The sequence below is a fragment of the Taudactylus pleione genome, unplaced genomic scaffold (genome assembly GCF_031769625.1).
Source record: "Taudactylus pleione unplaced genomic scaffold, aTauple2 ptg000412l, whole genome shotgun sequence".
NCBI lineage: Eukaryota > Metazoa > Chordata > Amphibia > Anura > Myobatrachidae > Taudactylus > Taudactylus pleione.
The window spans coordinates 143,380-164,852 of record NW_028284814.1 but is presented as its reverse complement, the minus strand read 5'-3'; the positions used below and the strand labels follow the sequence as shown (position 1 = coordinate 164,852).

Below are 21,473 nucleotides of genomic sequence, written 5' to 3'. Positions count from 1 at the left end.
ATTCACAATGTCGACACCAGATGTCAACAGGATTATAGTGTCAACATACAAATTGTTGCCATTGTCATAATGTAGGCATCTTCATGTGTCTTAAGCTGGGTACACACCTGAAAGACATAACTGCAGATGATGGTCGTTCATACACACTGAACTGCCATCTGGCTGGGGTCCCGCTAGCCGTGGGGCCCGCTGGCATGGGGTCGCATCGCTCCCCCATGCTCCTCGGCCTCTGCAGCAAGTGTACGGGCGGTCGGCTGAGCAATAAGACACTACAAACCATATAACATTCCCTGTTGTTAATACAGAGGGCATTGCAGCTGATCCAGAGATGGACGCAATGCCGTTGTTTTACGCAGTTTAGCGATTATCGGTGGTCTGCGCATACATCTTATTTACACTGCGCATACGTAGTGATTGCGTACTGACGTCGCTCACAGTGACAATTTTCCTAGCAGAGTGAATGACCGTCAGGGAGCATTTGGGGGACGTAACGGGGAGGTGCCGAGTGAAACGCAGGCGTGTCGTGATCGTTTTGGGGTAGTGCCTCAGGCTGCGACTGCTATCCCCATACAGAAGTTCGATGAACAACCCATGTGCATCCGTGTATGCAAGCAGCGTTCTTGAAATGCCACCGATGAGCGTCTCAATACAAATCACGGTGGCTGCGATATTCTCATATTTTCGCACAGCTGCTGCGTACAACTTCGCAGATGCAGCGGCATTAGTGCTCATCTCTGAATCAGGCCCATTATCAGGCTATATCAGGAATGTGCAGTCAGAGGGGGCAGGGCAGGCAGAGCCTCCCCTGTCATATTCCTGAGATTTGATATAAAAATTATTAGAATAATACAAAGATGATATTTATAACTTATAAACATCTTTGTTTATTGTAATAATTTTAATAGTTAACACTCACCAGCTCTGTGGAGCTCCCTGGTACTACAGGGAGCCAAAAGATGAGGCAGCAACAGCTCAGCCTCTCTTCGGTATAGTCAGACACTGCTTGCAGAACTGGGGGCGGAGCCACACCACAGGCAGCTGCACAGAAAGAGAGCTAATAGAGGCATGACTCTGAGTATGGGGGGTGTGGGGGGCGTGCCTTGAACACTGATGGATACCTTGGGTATGTTTTGTGACCAGGAAGTTCACTGCATTGTTTAGAGATCAGAACTAGGGCCCTCATTCAGACCCACTCGCAAGCGGGCGCACGTACGTTAGGCGTACGTACAAAAATATTTAAATTCAATGGCTCGCTCGTATTTTCGTTCGCATCTAAAATTCCTCCCAAAACTCTGACGACCCCTCCTCTAACTAACGAGCGTACGAAATAGCGAGCGTACATCCCCGAAATGCCTTGAAAGGAACGCACGCACAAGTATAAACAGGAAGTGGCCTTGTCAGATGTCGATTACCTGCTCCTTTATTCTGCCTACCTCCATCAATCGTATCATGCCAATCAATGTATCAATTAGCTTAATTGTTTGTTTTTTTCAACACAATGCAAGAAACTTTACTCTTGTCCGTGTTTGTGTTTACCCGCAGAATACGTACGGATGAAACATTCGCTTTTATTGTTCAAAAAACATGTGAACCACAATTAAACAATTGTACAATTGCTGTGGATCCCCGCATATTTCCCTGGGTTCATTTCTTTATTTAAATTTGCTTACGCATGTCACTGCATCAAGCCTATCCTAACTCTCCAGAGATTTCTGGCCCTGTCGAACACATGACTCATACACTAACCAATAAAATTGCTCCTGTTAATTTCCAAAATACATTAGCCAATCAGAAAATTTTTACACACTTTATCAAAAATGATTTTTAAGAAAAACACCATTGCCATCATGAGAGCCTCCGCATTCACCAGGCGCGAGCTGCTGGTGCTTACGGAGGTCATGGATCGCCGGATCACCAGCCAGCCTCAACCCATGACCAACCGGCAGAAGCGCTCCGCGTATGCGGAGGCACGGTCCCGCCTGCGGTCCTTCGGCTCACGCCGCAACATCAGGCAGCTGGAGCGCAGGTGGTCCGACCTGCAACGGCGAACGCCCCGCTTGCTGGCATGCTTTCGCATGCAGATCCTGGCAAGTAAGTGTTATGTATTGTGGTTTTAATGTTTGTGTTTGTGTGGCAAACTGCGTGTGCATGTTTTCCTGTCTGTTCTATTTATTATTTGTACTCATATCTGCGTGTGCATGTTTTCCTGTCTGTTCTATTTATTATTTGTACTCATATCTGCGTGTGCATGTTTTCCTGTCTGTTCTATTTATTATTTGTACTCATATCTGCGTGTGCATGTTTCCCCTCTATTTCTGATTTATTAATTCTACTGCTATTTGGCTTTTTTTTTTTTTTTTTTTTAGTTTGGTTGCCCGGATTTGTCCATAAACTAAACGCAATTTCTTTGACATATTTTAGGGGGACAGCCAAGACTCCGCCGTCACCGTCCGTCCAGACGGCGTTCCCGGCCACTATCCCCAACCCCCAGCCAACACTCCACCCCAAATCTTTCCCCTATTCCCCACTCCTCCCCATCCTTCCCAGACCCTCTCCCGGAAATGTCGGGCCTCCTTCCCCTCCGTCCCACTTCCCCCTCTCCTCCACCCACCCCTCTTCCAATTACCCCCTCCCCGGAGTCCATCATAACTCCGCCCCATTCTTTGGGTAATGACGGATCCTCCGAGGAGGATCATGGAGGTTTGCCCGGAGCTCCCGTTTTGTCTCCCGGTATGTTTTTTTTTTGTTTTTTTTTAAAGCACAAACTGTTTGTATGTAATCATGTGTCGTGCCTTTCTTCGTGTTTTTGTGGCTTGACTTTTGGTGATTGTGAAGGTTTGCCTTTACCTCTTCCTGGTGATTTAAACATACACATATCATACCTGTGGGAATTTGTACCTAGGCCTTGTATTTTTGCCAGCCCCCCCTTTTTTTGGGGGGTTTTGGGTTTAGGAGTGATTTGGTTGTGTTTTTTTTTTTTTATGTGGATTCCCTATTGTTGTATTAACCCACACACTTTTTTCACCCACAGAGGAACAGAGGCGTCGGCAAGAGGTGGCGGATGTTGTGGGGCAGATGCGCCAACATGTCATCGGCATTCTGGTGGCTCTCGACCGGCTGTCTGGCCTCCTTCGGCATTAGTTTTTTTATTTTTGTTATATTTTCCAATTAAATTTATTAAGACAAATATACGTTGTGGCTCATTTTTAAAAACCCAAACCAAGATAGTTTAGCATGACATAAGTAGACTGTTCCTGCAAGGATTTCCCTTTTTTAAAAGTTAAATTGTGTTTTGTCTTTGTATGTCAAACAGACACAAGAAACACATAACAGTAACAATGTCATTTCCCTTTTTGGGTGTAGTGTCAGTTACATATTTCTACATTTTCCAGGTTCCTACTTGGTGCGCAAGCTGCTTAGGCCAATCTTACAAATCCCAAGGTTGGGCCAGGCTTCCTTTTGGTGTGGATTGGGAAGCTGAAAACATATTTCAGTTTAGCTCAACTGGCGTCAGTACTGGTTTACCCCTTAGTCAAATGTAACTTGTGTTAACCTGGTTACACTTGCTGTTAACGTCCCAAAAAAGGAAGACCATTTCACTCTCCAAACATTTATTCACAACATAACAGAGAAAACAAAGTGGTCACTCCCAAAAAAAAAACACAGTGATAAATTCAAATACAACACATACCAAGAAATAATTAAATAAAAACACAAAATCAAGAACTGGTTGACGAAGGACCATGCCAACATGATTCCACAAACATGGCGTTGCGATATGGGTTCCAGAATATATGCCCAAAAGGACCAGATCCAGGTTTGGTAAGGGTAGCAGGAAGTAGTGAGCGTTGGAGTGCCAAAGATTATGTGAACAAACAGAAGATGGTGAGAAAAATAAAAATAAATTAGATGTTCGCAAACAAACACAAACACATTAGGTATAAACACTGGAGTTTGGTTCAAACTTACCTAAAAAATCTGGCCACCACATCATCGCGTATGGCCCCCCCACATACTGACCTTCGACCAACCTCGGGGGGGCCATCCTCAGGTAAGGCATCCTCTGGCTGCATTCGGACACCACTCCTTATGGCAATGTTGTGAAATATCCCACACAGGACCACAATTTTAGACACCATATCCGGCACATACATGAGCTCGCCACCAGAGCGGTGGAGGCATCTGAATCGGCCTTTTAAAAGGCCGATACAGCGCTCCACCACTTGCCTGGTGGCTGTAAGTGCGGAATTATACGCACTTTGTGGCCCTGGTGTGGGAGCCAAATAAGGAGTGAGCAGCCAGGACATGCAAGGGTATCCACTGTCTCCTGTGAACAAAAATAGACCACATCAGGAACACTGTGTATCAAGCTTAACATTGTTATGTACTAAAGGTCTCCACTTACCCAGAAGCCACGCATCACCAGCTTGTAGGTTGGTTAATTTCTGCCATATCCCTGATTGCCGGATGACGAAGGAGTCATGAGCACTTCCGGGTAATTTAGCATTCAGGGACAGGATCTGGAGGGAGGCATCACATACCACCATTACATTCAGGGAGTGATAGTGTTTCCTGTTTCTAAATATTGCCTCCAGCCGTGCTGGAGGCTGAAGTTGTATGTGAGTACCATCCACAACCCCTATGATGTGTGGGAAGCCAGCTATTTGGTAAAAATTGGCCTTGGCCACACTAAGGGCACCCATATCCAAAGGCATTTTAATAAAATGATGGAGGTGCTTGAAAAGTGCCTCCATCACTGCCCTCAGGATCCTGGAAAAGGAGGATTGGGAGATGCCCGCCACTATTCCCACCGTTGTTTGAAACGATCCTGAGGCACAGAAATGTAACACCGCCATAAATTGCGTCAGTGGTGGTATTGCTGTTGGACTGTCAATTTGCCGCTCAAGATCACTTTCTATTAATGAGAGAGTGTCTATGATGATTTTGGGAGGTAGACGGTAGCGTCTTAAAACCTCATCATCGGGCATTCCAAAAAGGGTGACACGTGTTCGAAATATCTGGGGCCTTGCATGCCTACGATGCCTACGCCTGGGACGAGTTTGAGGTTGGTCGTCTTCCGGGAGCAGGGCCAGAACAATTCGCCCCAGATCTACCTGAAATTCAAAGTTTACAATGTAAGGCTTTTGAGCCACCCCAAAAGTAAGAAAAATCAACTTAGCTTTCTGATACCATCCATAGCTGCTTACATGCCGGGGTATTGTCATGATACGTATAAACTGTAAAAAAGCCAAAAATGAGACTTCAAAAATTTAGAGGGTGAATTTTTTTTTTTTTAATTGTTGCAAGCCAACACAGAAAATAGCCGAAACACACATTTGGCCATCGATGAAAACGACATTGCACACCGTACGTCAAATAGGGTTCAAATGGACCCCAAAAATGGAAAAGGGAAAAGCAAAACTGGATTACATGATGAATAAGCCGCCAAAAATACGTTAATTAGTTCGCAAATGCAAGTCACTACACCAACAGTCAAAAATGCGGTAATTAATTCGCAAATGCAAGTCACTACACCAACAGTCAAAAATGCGGTAATTAATTCGCAAATGCAAGTCACTACACCAACAGTCAAAAATGCGGTAATTAGTTCGCAAATGCAAGACAAAAAATGGACTTACCCAACTCGAATATATAAGATTTCCAAAAAAAAGGTCTTTGGGTCCGAAAGCCAAAAAAAACTAAAAAAGATGACATTAGTGTTAAAAAAATTAACTAACCAAAAAACAGAAGAAGACACCAATTGGCCACAAATTTGACTGCACAAAACTTACCAAATCAGGAAAGGATGTGGAAAAAAGGAAAAAAATGCGAACGGAAAAACAAAAGAACTGTAGCAAAAACAAACAAAAAACCAACTCTGCCAAATCCTCCAACCGCAAACAACCAAATCCAAACAACTTAACCGCCAACAATCCAACAACCCCACCTCGACTCCACACACACCAAGCCATAAATAGTGTTTATTTTCCCGCACAAATTAAGGATGAATCATAGGGACGCACAATCAATGATGCGGCCGCAAACAAAGGACGCATGTATAAATACGTCACGAAATCACATTGAATTTCTGGTTGATTTCATTCTGGAAGCAGAAACATGGCTTCAGACCAGGGAAACAATGGCCAAAAATCCGGCGGTAAGGCCTTCATGCATTTTGTCTCCATGATTATTTTAAAACAAATATATTGGTCAAGTTGTGAAGTGCCTAAATCTGCATATTTACCCAAATAGGTGAGGAGGATGACATGGAAGAGACTGCTGGCCCCAGTCAACCCGCCAAAGCTGCCAAAAAAAAAAGGCAGCCACATTTCACAAGCAAGGAGATGGAGGTTTTGATCCAGAAGTGCGTTGACATCCTGCCCCAGGCAGCCAGGAATATGAGCCAAAGCCAGAAGTGGAGAATGTGGGAGGAGGTCGCCGTTGCTGTCAATAGGGTGGGTGATTATGTCCGTCTAGCCCGGGATGTCAAACGGCGGTAAGTAAACACTTTCCCATCCTATAAACAAACCCCATTGTAAAAAAAAGGATAATGGTTCCAATTTCATTCCACAGATGGGCAGACTTTAAATATCGTCTCAAACAAAAACTTGCCGACAGGGCTAGGCATGCAAGGGGGACAGGTGGGGGTCCCACCCCTGTGTCATTGGAGTTGACAGACTTAGAAGAGATGGCACAGGGCTGTGTGCAGGCTGTGGAGGTGTTTGGCGTGTCCAACATGGATACGGACATGCCAGACTTTGCGGCTCCTCATGTTGGCCAAGGTAAGTCTTGTGATGTCACCAACTCTGAAATGCTATTGTGCCAATATGTAGATTCTAATGTGAGTCTTTTCACAAATTTCCTAACAGAGACAGAGGCGGATGAGTCTGCTCCAGAGGGAAGCCTTGGCCGCAGAATTTCTGCTGGCTCTGCAGGGGAGGAACCAGTACATCCGGCTGAGGACCCTGCAGAAGCCAGTCCAGGGCGTGCCCCCTCGCAGGCAGTGGGCCTCCTCACAGAACTCAATTTTAAATCGGATTTCCATACGGAGATTCTGCAGAGGATGGACGCCAGTCTGATACGGGTGGCTGAGGCCCTGGAGCAAAATGCTGCGGCCAACGTGACCATTGCTCAGGCCCTGGCGGAAAATACCAGGGCCAACATCCGCATCGCCGATGCCCTGGAGCAGCTCGTTCGCCAGCACATGGTGGAGCCGACCTCCCTTCCTGCCGGAACATCCGGATCCTCCACCTCTGGCACAACATCAGCCAATCCTCCAAATGTGCCTAGCCCTGTGCCTAGTCCAGAGGCCACAACATCTGCCTCTGGACAGGCCAGCCCGATGGCATCCCGGACCCGGTCTGCCGCCCACCCTCACCCAGCCAAACGGGTGAGAAAACGGTGACAGCAATGGCGACTTTTCCCACACTCCTTCTGTGCTTGGCTCATATTCCTTTCTGGTCAAAACTTCCCTCTCCTTTCTTGTGAAATGTTTTTAAATTTTGTATTTACGCTTATGTTATCAGTTATGGGTTTTTTTTTTTTTGATCAAATATCTTTGCCACAAAAAAAGGCAACAAAATATTAGGCCAATTTGTTTGTGTTTAAACAATAAATTAAAATCAAAAAACTGACATTGTATTGTGACATTATTGTACAAATGGGTTACATTTAATCCTGGCCCTAAAGGCAAAAACTGACCCTCTTAAAACAAAAAAAAGGCCTCTTTAAGGAACGTTTCAAAAATCACATAGCGATGCAAATTCCACAGTAAACCAAAAAAAAGGGGAGCTAATTAAAAGATGATGACATTATTGTTACAATAGGCCATAACCAACAAATTGTGGCCAAAATAAAACCCCAAAAATGTACGCTAATTGATTGTGTAATCATGACATTAGCAGCTCTGATTTCCACCTGCGTACGCTTTTGTGCTATCCCAATAAACTGCTTTCCAAACACATACCAAGCCGGATTTCAATCCAACACTAATTACTTTACTGACCAGCCGCGATTAATCGCAGCACCATCGTGGAGTCCCGGGACGGAGGAGAAGGCCATCGCCAATGTGGTCGAGTAATCCTGACCCTAAGCTGTGCGAGCATTTTGAAGGGAAAGCGGATGTTTCAGTGACGTATGAGACGGTCCGAACACATTTGACGTTCGCATCTGCTAATGTATGTACGCCCCAAAAACGCCTCGCCACGCCTGCGTTTTTTCATCTCCACCCCCGTCAACACCCAAAAACGCCCTGTTCTGTCAATCACATTTGACATGTCACTTCCTGTACGCTATTTTAGGAACGAGAGAAAAAAAAAACGCAATCTGCCGTACGCACATGCGCAGTGTAACACCGATGCATGCGCGGTTAGTCAACATCGGAACGCAACGAGCGTACTGTTGTTAACGTGTGGCTCTGAATGAGGGCCTAAGTCAGCAACAGCACGAGAAGAAACAGTGATGTAGGTAGGAGAATCAGTGGACCCTGAAGCTTAGTGTAGTGTGGGGAGAGTTACAGTGAGTAGGGGGTGAGACAGGCTCCCAGTCCCAGCACTCAGACCCATCCCCATGTGTGCCTCCCCAGCCATTGACCTCACCACACGTCACTGAGCTATATTGTATGTAAAACACCCTAGTGTTCCTCAGTATATTGCTAAAGGCATGTACAGAAGGTGAATCAGTGATGGGAATCTTCTCACAAGTAGTACATAGTGGAGACTGCATTTTTCCTCTACAATGCTATCTATCTAGATGCTTCACCCTTTATTTAGGCTGTTACCATTGATTGCACCTGATTTTATTTTTGTCATTTCTGACGGTCATTGGTGGATCCAGTTCATCACACTTCAGACCATTCTCATATCCCGAAGACGGAACATAAAGCAGGTATCCTAAGGCATAGACTGTGTGGTGTCTGCAGTAGAGTAGATGGCTTATATTGTTGGGAACTAGTCTACTAGTTTTATACAGGTTAATAAGTTCTTGTACAATTATGTTATATCAAATACCTGAAAACCGTTATTCATATATAGCTGTGTAGTGAATAATGGCTATCTATCATCTATCTATTTATCTTTCTCATATCAATCTATATATCTATCTCATTTCTATCTATCTACAGTATCTATCATCTATCTATCTATCTATCTATCTATCTAAGTCTCATCTATCTATCTCATATCTATCTATCTATCTATCTATCTATCTATCTATCTATCTATCTCAGATAAGACAGTGATGGAGGTAGGAGAATCAGTGGACACTGAAGCTTAGTGTAGTGTGGGGAGAGTTACAGTGAGTAGGGGGTGAGACAGGCTCCCAGTCCCAGCACTCAGACCCATCCCCATGTGTGCCTCTCCAGCCATTGACCTCACCACACGTCACTGAGCTATATTGTATGTAAAACACCCTAGTGTTCCTCAGTATATTGCTAAAGGCATGTACAGAAGGTGAATCAGTGATGGGAATCTTCTCACAAGTAGTACATAGTGGAGACTGCATTTTTCCTCTAGAATGCTATCTATCTAGATGCTTCACCCTTTATTTAGGCTGTTACCATTGATTGCACCTGATTTTATTTTTGTCATTTCTGACGGTCATTGGTGGATCCAGATCATCACACTTCAGACCATTCTCATATCCCGAAGACGGAACATAAAGCAGGTATCCTAGGGGATAGACTGTGTGGTGTCTGCAGTAGAGTAGATGGCTTATATTGTTGGGAACTAGTCTACTAGTTTTATACAGGTTGATAAGTTCTTGTACAATTATGTTATATCAAATACCTGAAAACCGTTATTCATATATAGCTGTGTAGTGGATAATGGCTATCTATCATCTATCTATCTATCTTTCTATCTATCTATATATCTATCTCATATCTATCTATCTACAGTATCTATCATCTATCTATCTCATATCTATCTATCTACAGTAGCTGTCTATCTCATATCTATCTATCTACAGTAGCTATCTATCTCATATCTATCTAACTCTCATCTATCTATGTATCTCATATCTATCTATCTCATATCTATCTATCTACCTATCTATTTATCTATCTCAGATAAGACAGTGATGCAGGTAGGAGAATCAGTGGACACTGAAGCTTAGTGTAGTGTGGGGAGAGTTACAGTGAGTAGGGGGTGAGACAGGCTCCCAGTCCCAGCACTCAGACCCATCCCCATGTGTGCCTCCCCAGCCATTGACCTCACCACACGTCACTGAGCTATATTGCATGTAAAACACCCCAGTGTTCCTCAGTATATTGCTAAAGGCATGTACAGAAGGTGAATCAGTGAGGGGAAATCTTCTCACAAGTAGTATATAGCGGAGATGGCATTTTTCCTCTACGATGCTATCTATCTAGATGCTTCACCCTTTATTTAGTTAATTTTTGTCATTTCTGATGGTCATTAGTGGATCCAGTTCATCAGACCTCAGACCATTCTCATATCCCGAAGACGGAACATAAAGCAGGTATCCTAAGGGATAGACTGTGTGGTGTCTGCAGTAGAGTTAGATGGCTTATATTGTTGGGAACTAGTCTACTAGTTTTATACAGGTTAATAAGTTCTTGTACAATTATGTTATATCAAATACCTGCAAACCGTTATTCATATATAGCTGTGTAGTGGATAATGGCTATCTATCATCTATCTATCTATCTATCTATCTATCTATCTTTCTCATATCTATCTATATATCTATCTACAGTATCTATCATCTATCTATCTATTTAACTCTCATCTATTTATCTATCTATCTCATATCTATATATCTATCTATGTCATATCTATCTATCTCAGATAAGACAGTGATGCAGGTAGGAGAATCAGTGGACACTGAAGCTTAGTGTAGTGTGGGGAGAGTTACAGTGAGTAGGGGGTGAGACAGGCTCCCAGTCCCAGCACTCAGACCCATCTCCATGTGTGCCTCCCCAACCATTGATCTCACCACACGTCACTGAGCTATATTGTATGTAAAACACCCTAGTGTTCCTCAGTATATTGCTAAAGGCATGTACAGAAGGTGAATCAGTGATGGGAATCTTCTCACAAGTAGTACATAGTGGAGACTGCATTTTTCCTCTAGAATGCTATCTATCTAGATGCTTCACCCTCTATTTAGGCTGTTACCATTGATTTCACCTGATAGTTTATTTTTCTCATTTCTGATGGTCATTAGTGGATCCAGTTCATCAGACCTCAGACCATTCTCATATCCTGAAGATGGAACATAAAGCAGGTATCCTAAGGGATAGACTATGTGGTGTCTGCAGTAGAGTAGATGGCTTATATTGTTGGGAACTAGTCTACTAGTTTTATACAGATTAATAAGTTCTTGTACAATTATGTTATATCAAATACCTGAAAACCGTTATTCATATATAGCTGTGTAGTGGATACTGGCTATCTATCATCTATCTATCTATCTCATATCTATCTCATTTCTATCTATCTACAGTATCTATCATCTATCTAACTCTCATCTATCTATCTCATATCTATCTATCTATCTATCTATCTATCTATCTATCTATGTCATATCAATCTATCTATCTATCTATCTATCTATATATCTATCTATCTCAGATAAGACAGTGATGCAGGTAGGAGAATCAGTGGACACTGAAGCTTAGTGTAGTGTGGGGAGAGTTACAGTGAGTAGGGGGTGAGACAGGCTCCCAGTCCCAGCACTCAGACCCATCTCCATGTGTGCCTCCCCAGCCATTGACCTCACCACACGTCACTGAGCTATATTGTATGTAAAACACCCTAGTGTTCCTCAGGATATTGCTAAAGCCATGTACAGAAGGTGAATCAGTGATGGGAATCTTCTCACAAGTAGTACATAGTGGAGACTGCATTTTTCCTCTACAATGCTATCTATGTAGATGCTTCACCCTTTATTTAGGCTGTTACCATTGATTGCACCTGATAGTTTATTTTTGTCATTTCTGACGGTCATTAGTGGATCCAGTTCATCACACTTCAGACCATTCTCATATCCCGAAGATGGAACATAAAGCAGGTATCCTAAGGCATAGACTGTGTGGTGTCTGCAGTAGAGTAGATGGCTTATATTGTTGGGAACTAGTCTACTAGTTTTATACAGGTTAATAAGTTCTTGTACAATTATGTTATATCAAATACGTGAAAACCGTTATTCATATATACCTGGGTAGTGAATAATGGCTATCTATCATCTATCTATCTATCTCATATCTATCTATATATTTGTCTCATATCTAGCTATCTACAGTATCTATCATCTATCTATCTATCTATCTATCTATCATCTATCTCATATCTATCTATCTCATATCTATCTAACTCTCATCTCTCTCATATCTATCTATCTATCTATGTCATATCTATCTATCTCTCTATCTAAGATAAGACAGTGAAGGAGGTAGGAGAATCAGTGGACCCTGAAGCTTAGTGTAGTGTGGGGAGAGTTACAGTGAGTAGGGGGTGAGACAGGCTCCCAGTCCCAGCACTCAGACCCATCTCCATGTGTGTCTCCCCAGCCATTGACCTCACCACACGTCACTGAGCTATATTGTATGTAAAACACCCCAGTGTTCCTCAGTATATTGCTAAAGGCATGTACAGAAGGTGAATCAGTGATGGGAATCTTCTCACAAGTAGTACATAGTGGAGACTGCATTTTTCCTCTACAATGCTATCTATCTAGATGCTTCACCCTTTATTTAGATTGGTATCATTGATTGCACCTGATAGTTTATTTTTGTCATTTCTGACTTTCATTGGTGGAACCAGTTCATCACACTTCAGACCATTCTCATATCCCGAAGATGGAACATAAAGCAGGTATCCTAGGGGATAGACTGTGTGGTTTCTGCAGTAGAGTAGATGGCTTATATTGTTGGGAACTAGTCTACTAGTTTTATACAGGTTAAAAAGTTCTTGTACAATTATGTTATATCAAATACCTGAAAATCATTATTCATATATAGCTGTGTAGTATATAATGGCTATCTATAATCTAATCTATCTATCTATCTATCTCATATCTATCTATCAATATAATATCTATCTCATATCTATCTATCTATCTCATATCAATATATATATCTATCTCATATCTATCTATCTACAGTATCATCTATCTATCTACCCATCTCATATCTATCTATCTATCTATCTATCTATCCATCTAATATCTATATATCTATCAATATAATATCTATCTATCTCATATCTATCTATCTATATATCTATCTATCATCTATCTATTTCATATCTATCTATCTACGGTATCTATCTATCTACCTATCTCATATCTATCTATCTTTCTAATATCTGTATATCTATCAATATAATATCTATCTATCTATCTCATATCTATATATATATATATATATATATATATATGTATATATCTCATACCTATCTATCTACAGTATCATCTATCTACCTATCTCATATCTATCTATCTATCTCATATCTATCATCTATCTATCATTCTATCTATCTATCTATCTATCTAACTCTCATCTATCCAACTCTCATTAATCCATCCATCTATCTATCTATCTATCTATCTATCTATCTCAGACAAGACAGTGATGCAGGTAGGAGAATCAGTGGACCCTGAAGCTTAGTGTAGTGTGGGGAGAGTTACAGTGAGTAGGGGGTGAGACAGGCTCCCAGTCCCAGCACTCAGACCCATCCCCATGTGTGCCTCCCCAGCCATTGACCTCACCACACGTCACTGAGCTATATTGTATGTAAAACACCCTAGTGTTCCTCAGTATATTGCTAAAGGCATGTACAGAAGGTGAATCAGTGATGGGAATCTTCTCACAAGTAGTACGTAATGGAGATGGCATTTTTCCTCTACAATGCTATCTATCTAGATGCTTCACCCTTTATTTAGATTGGTATCATTGATTGCACCAGATAGTTTATTTTTGTCATTTCTGACGGTCATTGGTGGATCCAGTTCATCACACTTCAGACCATTCTCATATCCCGAAGACGGAACATAAAGCAGGTATCCTAAGGGATAGACTGTGTGGTGTCTGCAGTAGAGTAGATGGCTTATATTGTTGGGAACTAGTCTACTAGTTTTATACAGGTTAATAAGTTCTTGTACAATTATGTTATATCAAATACCTGAAAACCGTTATTCATATATAGCTGTGTAGTATATAATGGCTATCTATCATCTATCTATCTCATATCTATCTATATATTTGTCTCATATCTAGCTATCTACAGTATCTATCATCTATCTATCTATCTATCTCATATCTATCTAACTCTCATCTCTCTCATATCTATCTATCTATCTATCTATCTATCTATATATCTCATATCTATCTAACTCTCATCTCTCTCATATCTATCTATCTATCTATCTATCTATCTATCTATGTCATATCTATCTATCTCTCTATCTCAGATAAGACAGTGATGCAGGTAGGAGAATCAGTGGACCCTGAAGCTTAGTGTAGTGTGGGGAGAGTTACAGTGAGTAGGGGGTGAGACAGGCTCCCAGTCCCAGCACTCAGACCCATCCCCATGTGTGTCTCTCCAGCCATTGACCTCACCACACGTCACTGAGCTATATTGTATGTAAAACACCCTAGTGTTCCTCAGTATATTGCTAAAGGCATGTACAGAAGGTGAATCAGTGATGGGAATCTTCTCACAAGTAGTACATAGTGGAGACTGCATTTTTCCTCTACAATGCTATCTATCTAGATGCTTCACCCTTTATTTAGATTGGTATCATTGATTGCACCTGATAGTTTATTTTTGTCATTTCTGACGGTCATTGGTGGATCCAGTTCATCACACTTCAGACCATTCTCATATCCCGAAGATGGAACATAAAGCAGGTATCCTAGGGGATAGACTGTGTGGTTTCTGCAGTAGAGTAGATGGCTTATATTGTTGGGAACTAGTCTACTAGTTTTATACAGGTTAAAAAGTTCTTGTACAATTATGTTATATCAAATACCTGAAAATCATTATTCATATATAGCTGTGTAGTATATAATGGCTATCTATAATCTAATCTATCTATCTATCTATCTCATATCTATCTATCAATATAATATCTATCTCATATCTATCTATCTATCTCATATCAATATATATATCTATCTCATATCTATCTATCTACAGTATCATCTATCTATCTACCCATCTCATATCTATCTATCTATCTATCTATCTATCCATCTAATATCTATATATCTATCAATATAATATCTATCTATCTCATATCTATCTATCTATATATCTATCTATCATCTATCTATTTCATATCTATCTATCTACGGTATCTATCTATCTACCTATCTCATATCTATCTATCTTTCTAATATCTGTATATCTATCAATATAATATCTATCTATCTATCTCATATCTATATATATATATATATATATATATATATGTATATATCTCATACCTATCTATCTACAGTATCATCTATCTACCTATCTCATATCTATCTATCTATCTCATATCTATCATCTATCTATCATTCTATCTATCTATCTATCTATCTAACTCTCATCTATCCAACTCTCATTAATCCATCCATCTATCTATCTATCTATCTATCTATCTATCTATCTATCTATCTATCTCAGACAAGACAGTGATGCAGGTAGGAGAATCAGTGGACCCTGAAGCTTAGTGTAGTGTGGGGAGAGTTACAGTGAGTAGGGGGTGAGACAGGCTCCCAGTCCCAGCACTCAGACCCATCCCCATGTGTGCCTCCCCAGCCATTGACCTCACCACACGTCACTGAGCTATATTGTATGTAAAACACCCTAGTGTTCCTCAGTATATTGCTAAAGGCATGTACAGAAGGTGAATCAGTGATGGGAATCTTCTCACAAGTAGTACGTAATGGAGATGGCATTTTTCCTCTACAATGCTATCTATCTAGATGCTTCACCCTTTATTTAGGCTGTTACCATTGATTGCACCTGATAGTTTATTTTTGTCATTTCTGACTTTCATTGGTGGATCCAGTTCATCAGACCTCAGACCATTCTCATATCCCGAAGACGGAACATAAAGCAGGTATCCTAGGGGATAGACTGTGTGGTGTCTGCAGTAGAGTAGATGGCTTATATTGTTGGGAACTAGTCTACTAGTTTTATACAGGTTAATAAGTTCTTGTACAATTATCTTATATCAAATACCTGAAAATCATTATTCATATATAGCTGTGTAGTATATAATGGCTATCTATAATCTAATCTATCTATCTATCTATCTATCTATCTATCTATCTATCTATCAATATAATATCTATCTCATATCTATCTATCTATCTATCTATCTCATATCAATATATATATCTATCTCATATCTATCTATCCATCTAATATCTATATATCGATCAATATAATATCTATCTATCTCATATCTATCTATCTATATATATCTATCATCTATCTATTTCATATCTATCTATCTACGGTATCTATCTATCTACCTATCTCATATCTATCTATCTTTCTAATATCTGTATATCTATCAATATAATATCTATCTATCTCATATCTATCTATCTTCTATCTATCTATATATATATATATATATATATGTATATATCTCATATCTATCTATCTATCTCATATCTATCATCTATCTATCTATCATTCTATCTATCTATCTATCTATCTATCTATCTATCTGTCTATCTATCTAACTCTCATCTATTCAACTCTCATTAATCCATCCATCTATCTATCTATCTCAGATAAGACAGTGATGCAGGTAGGAGAATCAGTGGACACTGAAGTTTAGGGTAGTGTGGGGAGAGTTACAGTGAGTAGGGGGTGAGACAGGCTCCCTGTCCCAGCACTCAGACCCATCCCCATGTGTGCCTCCCCAGCCATTGACCTCACCACACGTCACTGAGCTATATTGTATGTAAAACACCCTAGTGTCCCTCAGTATATTGCTAAAGGCATGTACAGAAGGTGAATCAGTGATGGGAATCTTCTCACAAGTAGTACACCTCAGACCATTCTCATATCCTGAAGACGGAACATAAAGCAGGTATCCTAAGGCATAGACTGTGTGGTGTCTGCAGTAGAGTAGATGGCTTATATTGTTGGGAACTAGTCTACTAGTTTTATACAGGTTAATAATAATAATACAGGTTGGGCAGCACAGACGGTGTAATGGTTAGCATTACTGCCTCACAGCACTGAGGTCATGGGTTCAATTCCCACTACGGCCCTAACTGTGTGGAGTTTGTATATTCTCCCTGTGTTTGCATGGGTTTCCTCCGGGTACTCCGGTTTCCTCCCACACTCCAAAAATATACTGGTAGGTTAATTGGCTCCCCACACAATTGACCATAGTGTGTATGTTTGTGAGCATGAGGTAGGGATTATTAGATTGTAACCTCCACTGGGGCAGGGACTGATGTGAATGGCCAACTATTCTCTGTAAAGCGCTGCGGAATATGTGTGCGCTATATAAATAACTGGTAATAAATAAAATAAATAAATAAGTTCTTGTACAATTTTGTTATATCAAATACCTGAAAATCATTATTCATATATAGCTGTGTAGTGGATAATGGCTATCAATCTATCTATCTATCTATCTATCTATCTATCTATCTATCTATCTATGTCTCTATCTATCTATCTCATATCTATCTATATATAAATCACATATCTATCTATCCATCTAACTATGTCATTATCTATCTATCTCATTATCTATCTATCTATCTATCTATCTATCTATCTATCTATCTATCTATCTAATCTATCTATCTAATATATATCATCTATCTATCTATCAATCTCATATCTATCTATCTATCTATCTATCTATCTATCTATCTATCTATCTCATATCTATCTATCTCATATCTATTTATCTATCTCATATCTATCTCATATCTATCTAACTCTCATTCATCTATCTATCTATCTATCTATCTATCTATCCATCCATCTATTTATCTATCTATGTATCATCTATTGATCTCATATCTATCTATCTATCTATCTATCTATCTCACATCTATCTATCTCATATCTATCTATCTATCTATCTATCTATCTATCTCTTTCACATCTATCTATCTCATATCTATCTATCTATCATCTATCTATCTCATATCTATCTATCTCATATCTATTTATCTATCTCATATCTATCTCATATCTATCTAACTCTCATTCATCTATCTATCTATCTATCCATCCATCTATTTATCTATCTATGTATCATCTATTGATCTCATATCTATCTATCTATCTATCTATCTCACATCTATCTATCTCATATCTATCTATCTCACATCTATCTATCTCATATCTATCTATCTATCTATCTCACATCTATCTATCTCATATCTATCTATCTATCTCACATCTATCTATCTCATATCTATCTATCTATCTATCTATCTATCTATCTATCTATCTATCTATCATCTGTCTATCCATCTCACATCTATCTCATATTTATCTATCTACATATCTATCTATTTATCTATCTATCTATGTATCATCTATCTATCTATACATACCCTTTTAAAAATGGCGAATCCTACTGATGTCATCTCTTACATCCTGCGAATGGTCAGATAGTACATTATATATTCAGTATATGTTATTTATATTTCTGGGAAATGTTATGCCTATAAGTGAATAAACAGAGAACTATAATATATTAGTTTTTCAGTGTAAATGGCACTGTGACTATACAGTATGTTATGTTTTTTATCAAGACATAAATACTTTGGTCAAGGCTTTTTCAAATGAAATAGTATAAGTTACATATCAAGGGGAGACTTTGGTGGAGATTTATCAAAGCTTGGAGAGACACAGAGTGGACAGAGATATAAGGGAGAGAGATACAGTGGAGAGAGATATAAGGGAGAGAGATATAAGGGAGAGAGATAAGGGAGAGAGATACAGTGGAGAGAGATACAGTGGAGAGAGAAAAAGGGGAGAGAGATACAGTGGAGAGAGATACAGTGGAGAGAGATATAAGGGAGAGAGATAAAGGGGAGAGAGATATAAGGGAGAGAGATATAAGGGAGAGAGATATAAGGGAGAGAGATATAAGGGAGAGAGATAAAGGGGAGAGAGATATAAGGGAGAGAGATATAATGGAGAGAGATACAGCGGAGAGAGATAAAGGGGAGAGAGATATAAGGGAGAGAGATACAGTGGAGAGAGATACAGGGGAGAGAGAAAAAGGGGAGAGAGATACAGGGGAGAGAGATACAGTGGAGAGAGATACAGTGGAGAGAGATAAAGGGGAGAGAGAAAAAGTGGAGAGAGATACAGTGGAGAGAGATAAAGGGGAGAGATATAAGGGAGAGAGATACAGTGGAGAGAGATATAAGGGAGAGAGATACAGTGGAGAGAGATACAGGGGAGAGAGATACAGGGGAGAGAGATACAGTGGGGAGAGATACAGTGGAGAGAGATACAGGGGAGAGAGATACAGTGGAGAGAGATACAGTGGAGAGAGATACAGGGGAGAGAGATACAGGGGAGAGAGATACAATGGAGAGAGATACAGTGGAGAGAGATACAGGGGAGAGAGACACAGGGGAGAGAGATAAAGGGGAGAGAGATAAAGTGTAGAGAGATAAAATACCAACAATCAGCTCCTGTCATTTTTCAAGCACAGCCTGTAACATGCCAGTAAGAAGCTAATTGATTGGTACCAGTGGTGTAACTAAGGCGGGTCGAGCAGGGGGGTGCCGCCGACCTCGGTCCGGCCGAGCCTGTCCTAGTTAGGCAGTATAGCGCCGACAGCAGTGTGTGCGATCAGCACTACACATTTACACAGGACCGGCGCTAGGCTTCCCTGCGCCGGTCCTGAGCTGCACAGCTGATCCCCTTCCCTCCCCTTGAGCGCTTACCCAATAGCGGCAGGATGGTGGGAGGCTGGCCCTGGCTGTGCAGTTTAACACACACATCACCGCCAGCATGAGGGCAATGTGTGTTAAGGAGCAGCCAATGAGAGTCAGACAGACTTATTGACTGCTGCAGCGCCCACTGCAAGAGCCGGGCTGGAGCTCACTCATGAGCTCTGCCTTCCGGCTCCTGCAGTGGGTAATGGGAGAGACGTCATGACGCCTCTCCCATAATGCAGAGCGCGCCAGCTCGGGAGGACTGACGTGCGGCGGCGGAGCAGTGGCCGGGGCCGGAGCGTGGATTCAGGTGAGTGTATTTTTTTTTAAACTTGTGTGTCTGCACTACAGGGGGTGGGCTACTACTGGGGGCACCATTACTGGGGGGGCACTGCACTATGGGGGGCGGGGCTACTACTGGGGGCACCAATACTGGGGTGGGGGGCACTGCACTATGGGGGGGCTACTACTGGGGGCACCATTACTGGTGGTGGAGCACTACTGGGGACAACAACTGAGGGGGGCTACTACTGGGGCACTGCATCAGGAGGGGGAACCTCTACTGGGGACTACTACTAGGGCGGGAAACTACTACTGGGTGCACTATATAAGGGGCTTACTACTGGGGGCACAAGGGAAACTACAACTGGGGACACTATATAAGGGGCTTACTACTAGGGGACCACTACTGGGGGCACTAAATAGGAAGGACCACTACAGGGGGCACTGTATAAGGGCACTGGATAGGGGGGATCACTACTGGGGGACTGCATAAGGGGGACCACCACAAGGGGCACTGCATTGGGGTTGACTACTGCTGGGGGCGCTATATAAGGGGCTTACTACTAGGGGCACAAGGGGCACTGCACTAAGGGGACCACTACTGGGGGCACTACATAGGGAGGACCACTACAGGGGGCACTGTATAAGGGGCACTGGATAAGGGGAATCACTACTGGGGGCACTGCACAGGGGGGACTACTACTGGGGGTACAATATAAAGGGCACTGCATAGGGGGTACCACTATGGGGCACTGCATAGGGGGTGCCTACTACTGGGGGAACTATATAAAGGGCAATGCATAGGGGTTCCACTACTGGGGGCATTGCATGCGGGGGGAGTACTACTGGGTGCACTATAACGGGAACTAATGGGGGGCTGCATAAGGGGGACCACTACTGGGGGTACTGTATAAGGGGCACTACTGGGGCTAAGGTGCATATGGAAAGGAATGTTCAGAGTGACGAGAAAGGGGTGTGTGTCATGTCGACACACCCCATTTTTAAGTGACCACGCTCCTTGTGACCACGCCCATTTTTGCAGCGCACGCCTTTGGCGTGCACACATATGGGGGGGTGGCTCCATTTTTACATTTGCCCTGGGCTCCAAATACCCTAGTTACACCACTGGTTGGTACTCTCCACTGTATTGATACATCTTCCCCTCTATCCTCTAACTCAGTTCTACAGCAAAACGGAAAGTTGTCTGTTTCAGTTCATCTTTCAGGGCAGTAGGGGGCGCATCATAGGATATCGCCACCCATAAGTTTTATGGGAGGTCGGAATTATGCTGAAC

General features: G+C 41.6%; 1 protein-coding gene across 5 annotated transcripts in view; it reads left to right on the top strand.

The window, feature by feature from the left end:
- Positions 1–21,473, top strand: part of NTNG2 (netrin G2) — a 140,468-nt gene that overhangs the window by 89,849 nt on the left and 29,146 nt on the right. For 3 of the 5 annotated variants that reach the window (XM_088447045.1, XM_088447048.1, XM_088447043.1), the window contains 6 exons: positions 8,836–8,886; positions 9,613–9,663; positions 11,188–11,247; positions 11,974–12,033; positions 12,786–12,836; positions 16,024–16,074. In XM_088447045.1, the coding sequence (XP_088303171.1) occupies positions 8,836–8,886; positions 9,613–9,663; positions 11,188–11,247; positions 11,974–12,033; positions 12,786–12,836; positions 16,024–16,074 (324 nt within the window). The remainder of the gene's footprint in view (positions 1–8,835; positions 8,887–9,612; positions 9,664–11,187; positions 11,248–11,973; positions 12,034–12,785; positions 12,837–16,023; positions 16,075–21,473) is intronic. The other 2 variants (XM_088447044.1, XM_088447046.1) reach the window with 2 other exon arrangements.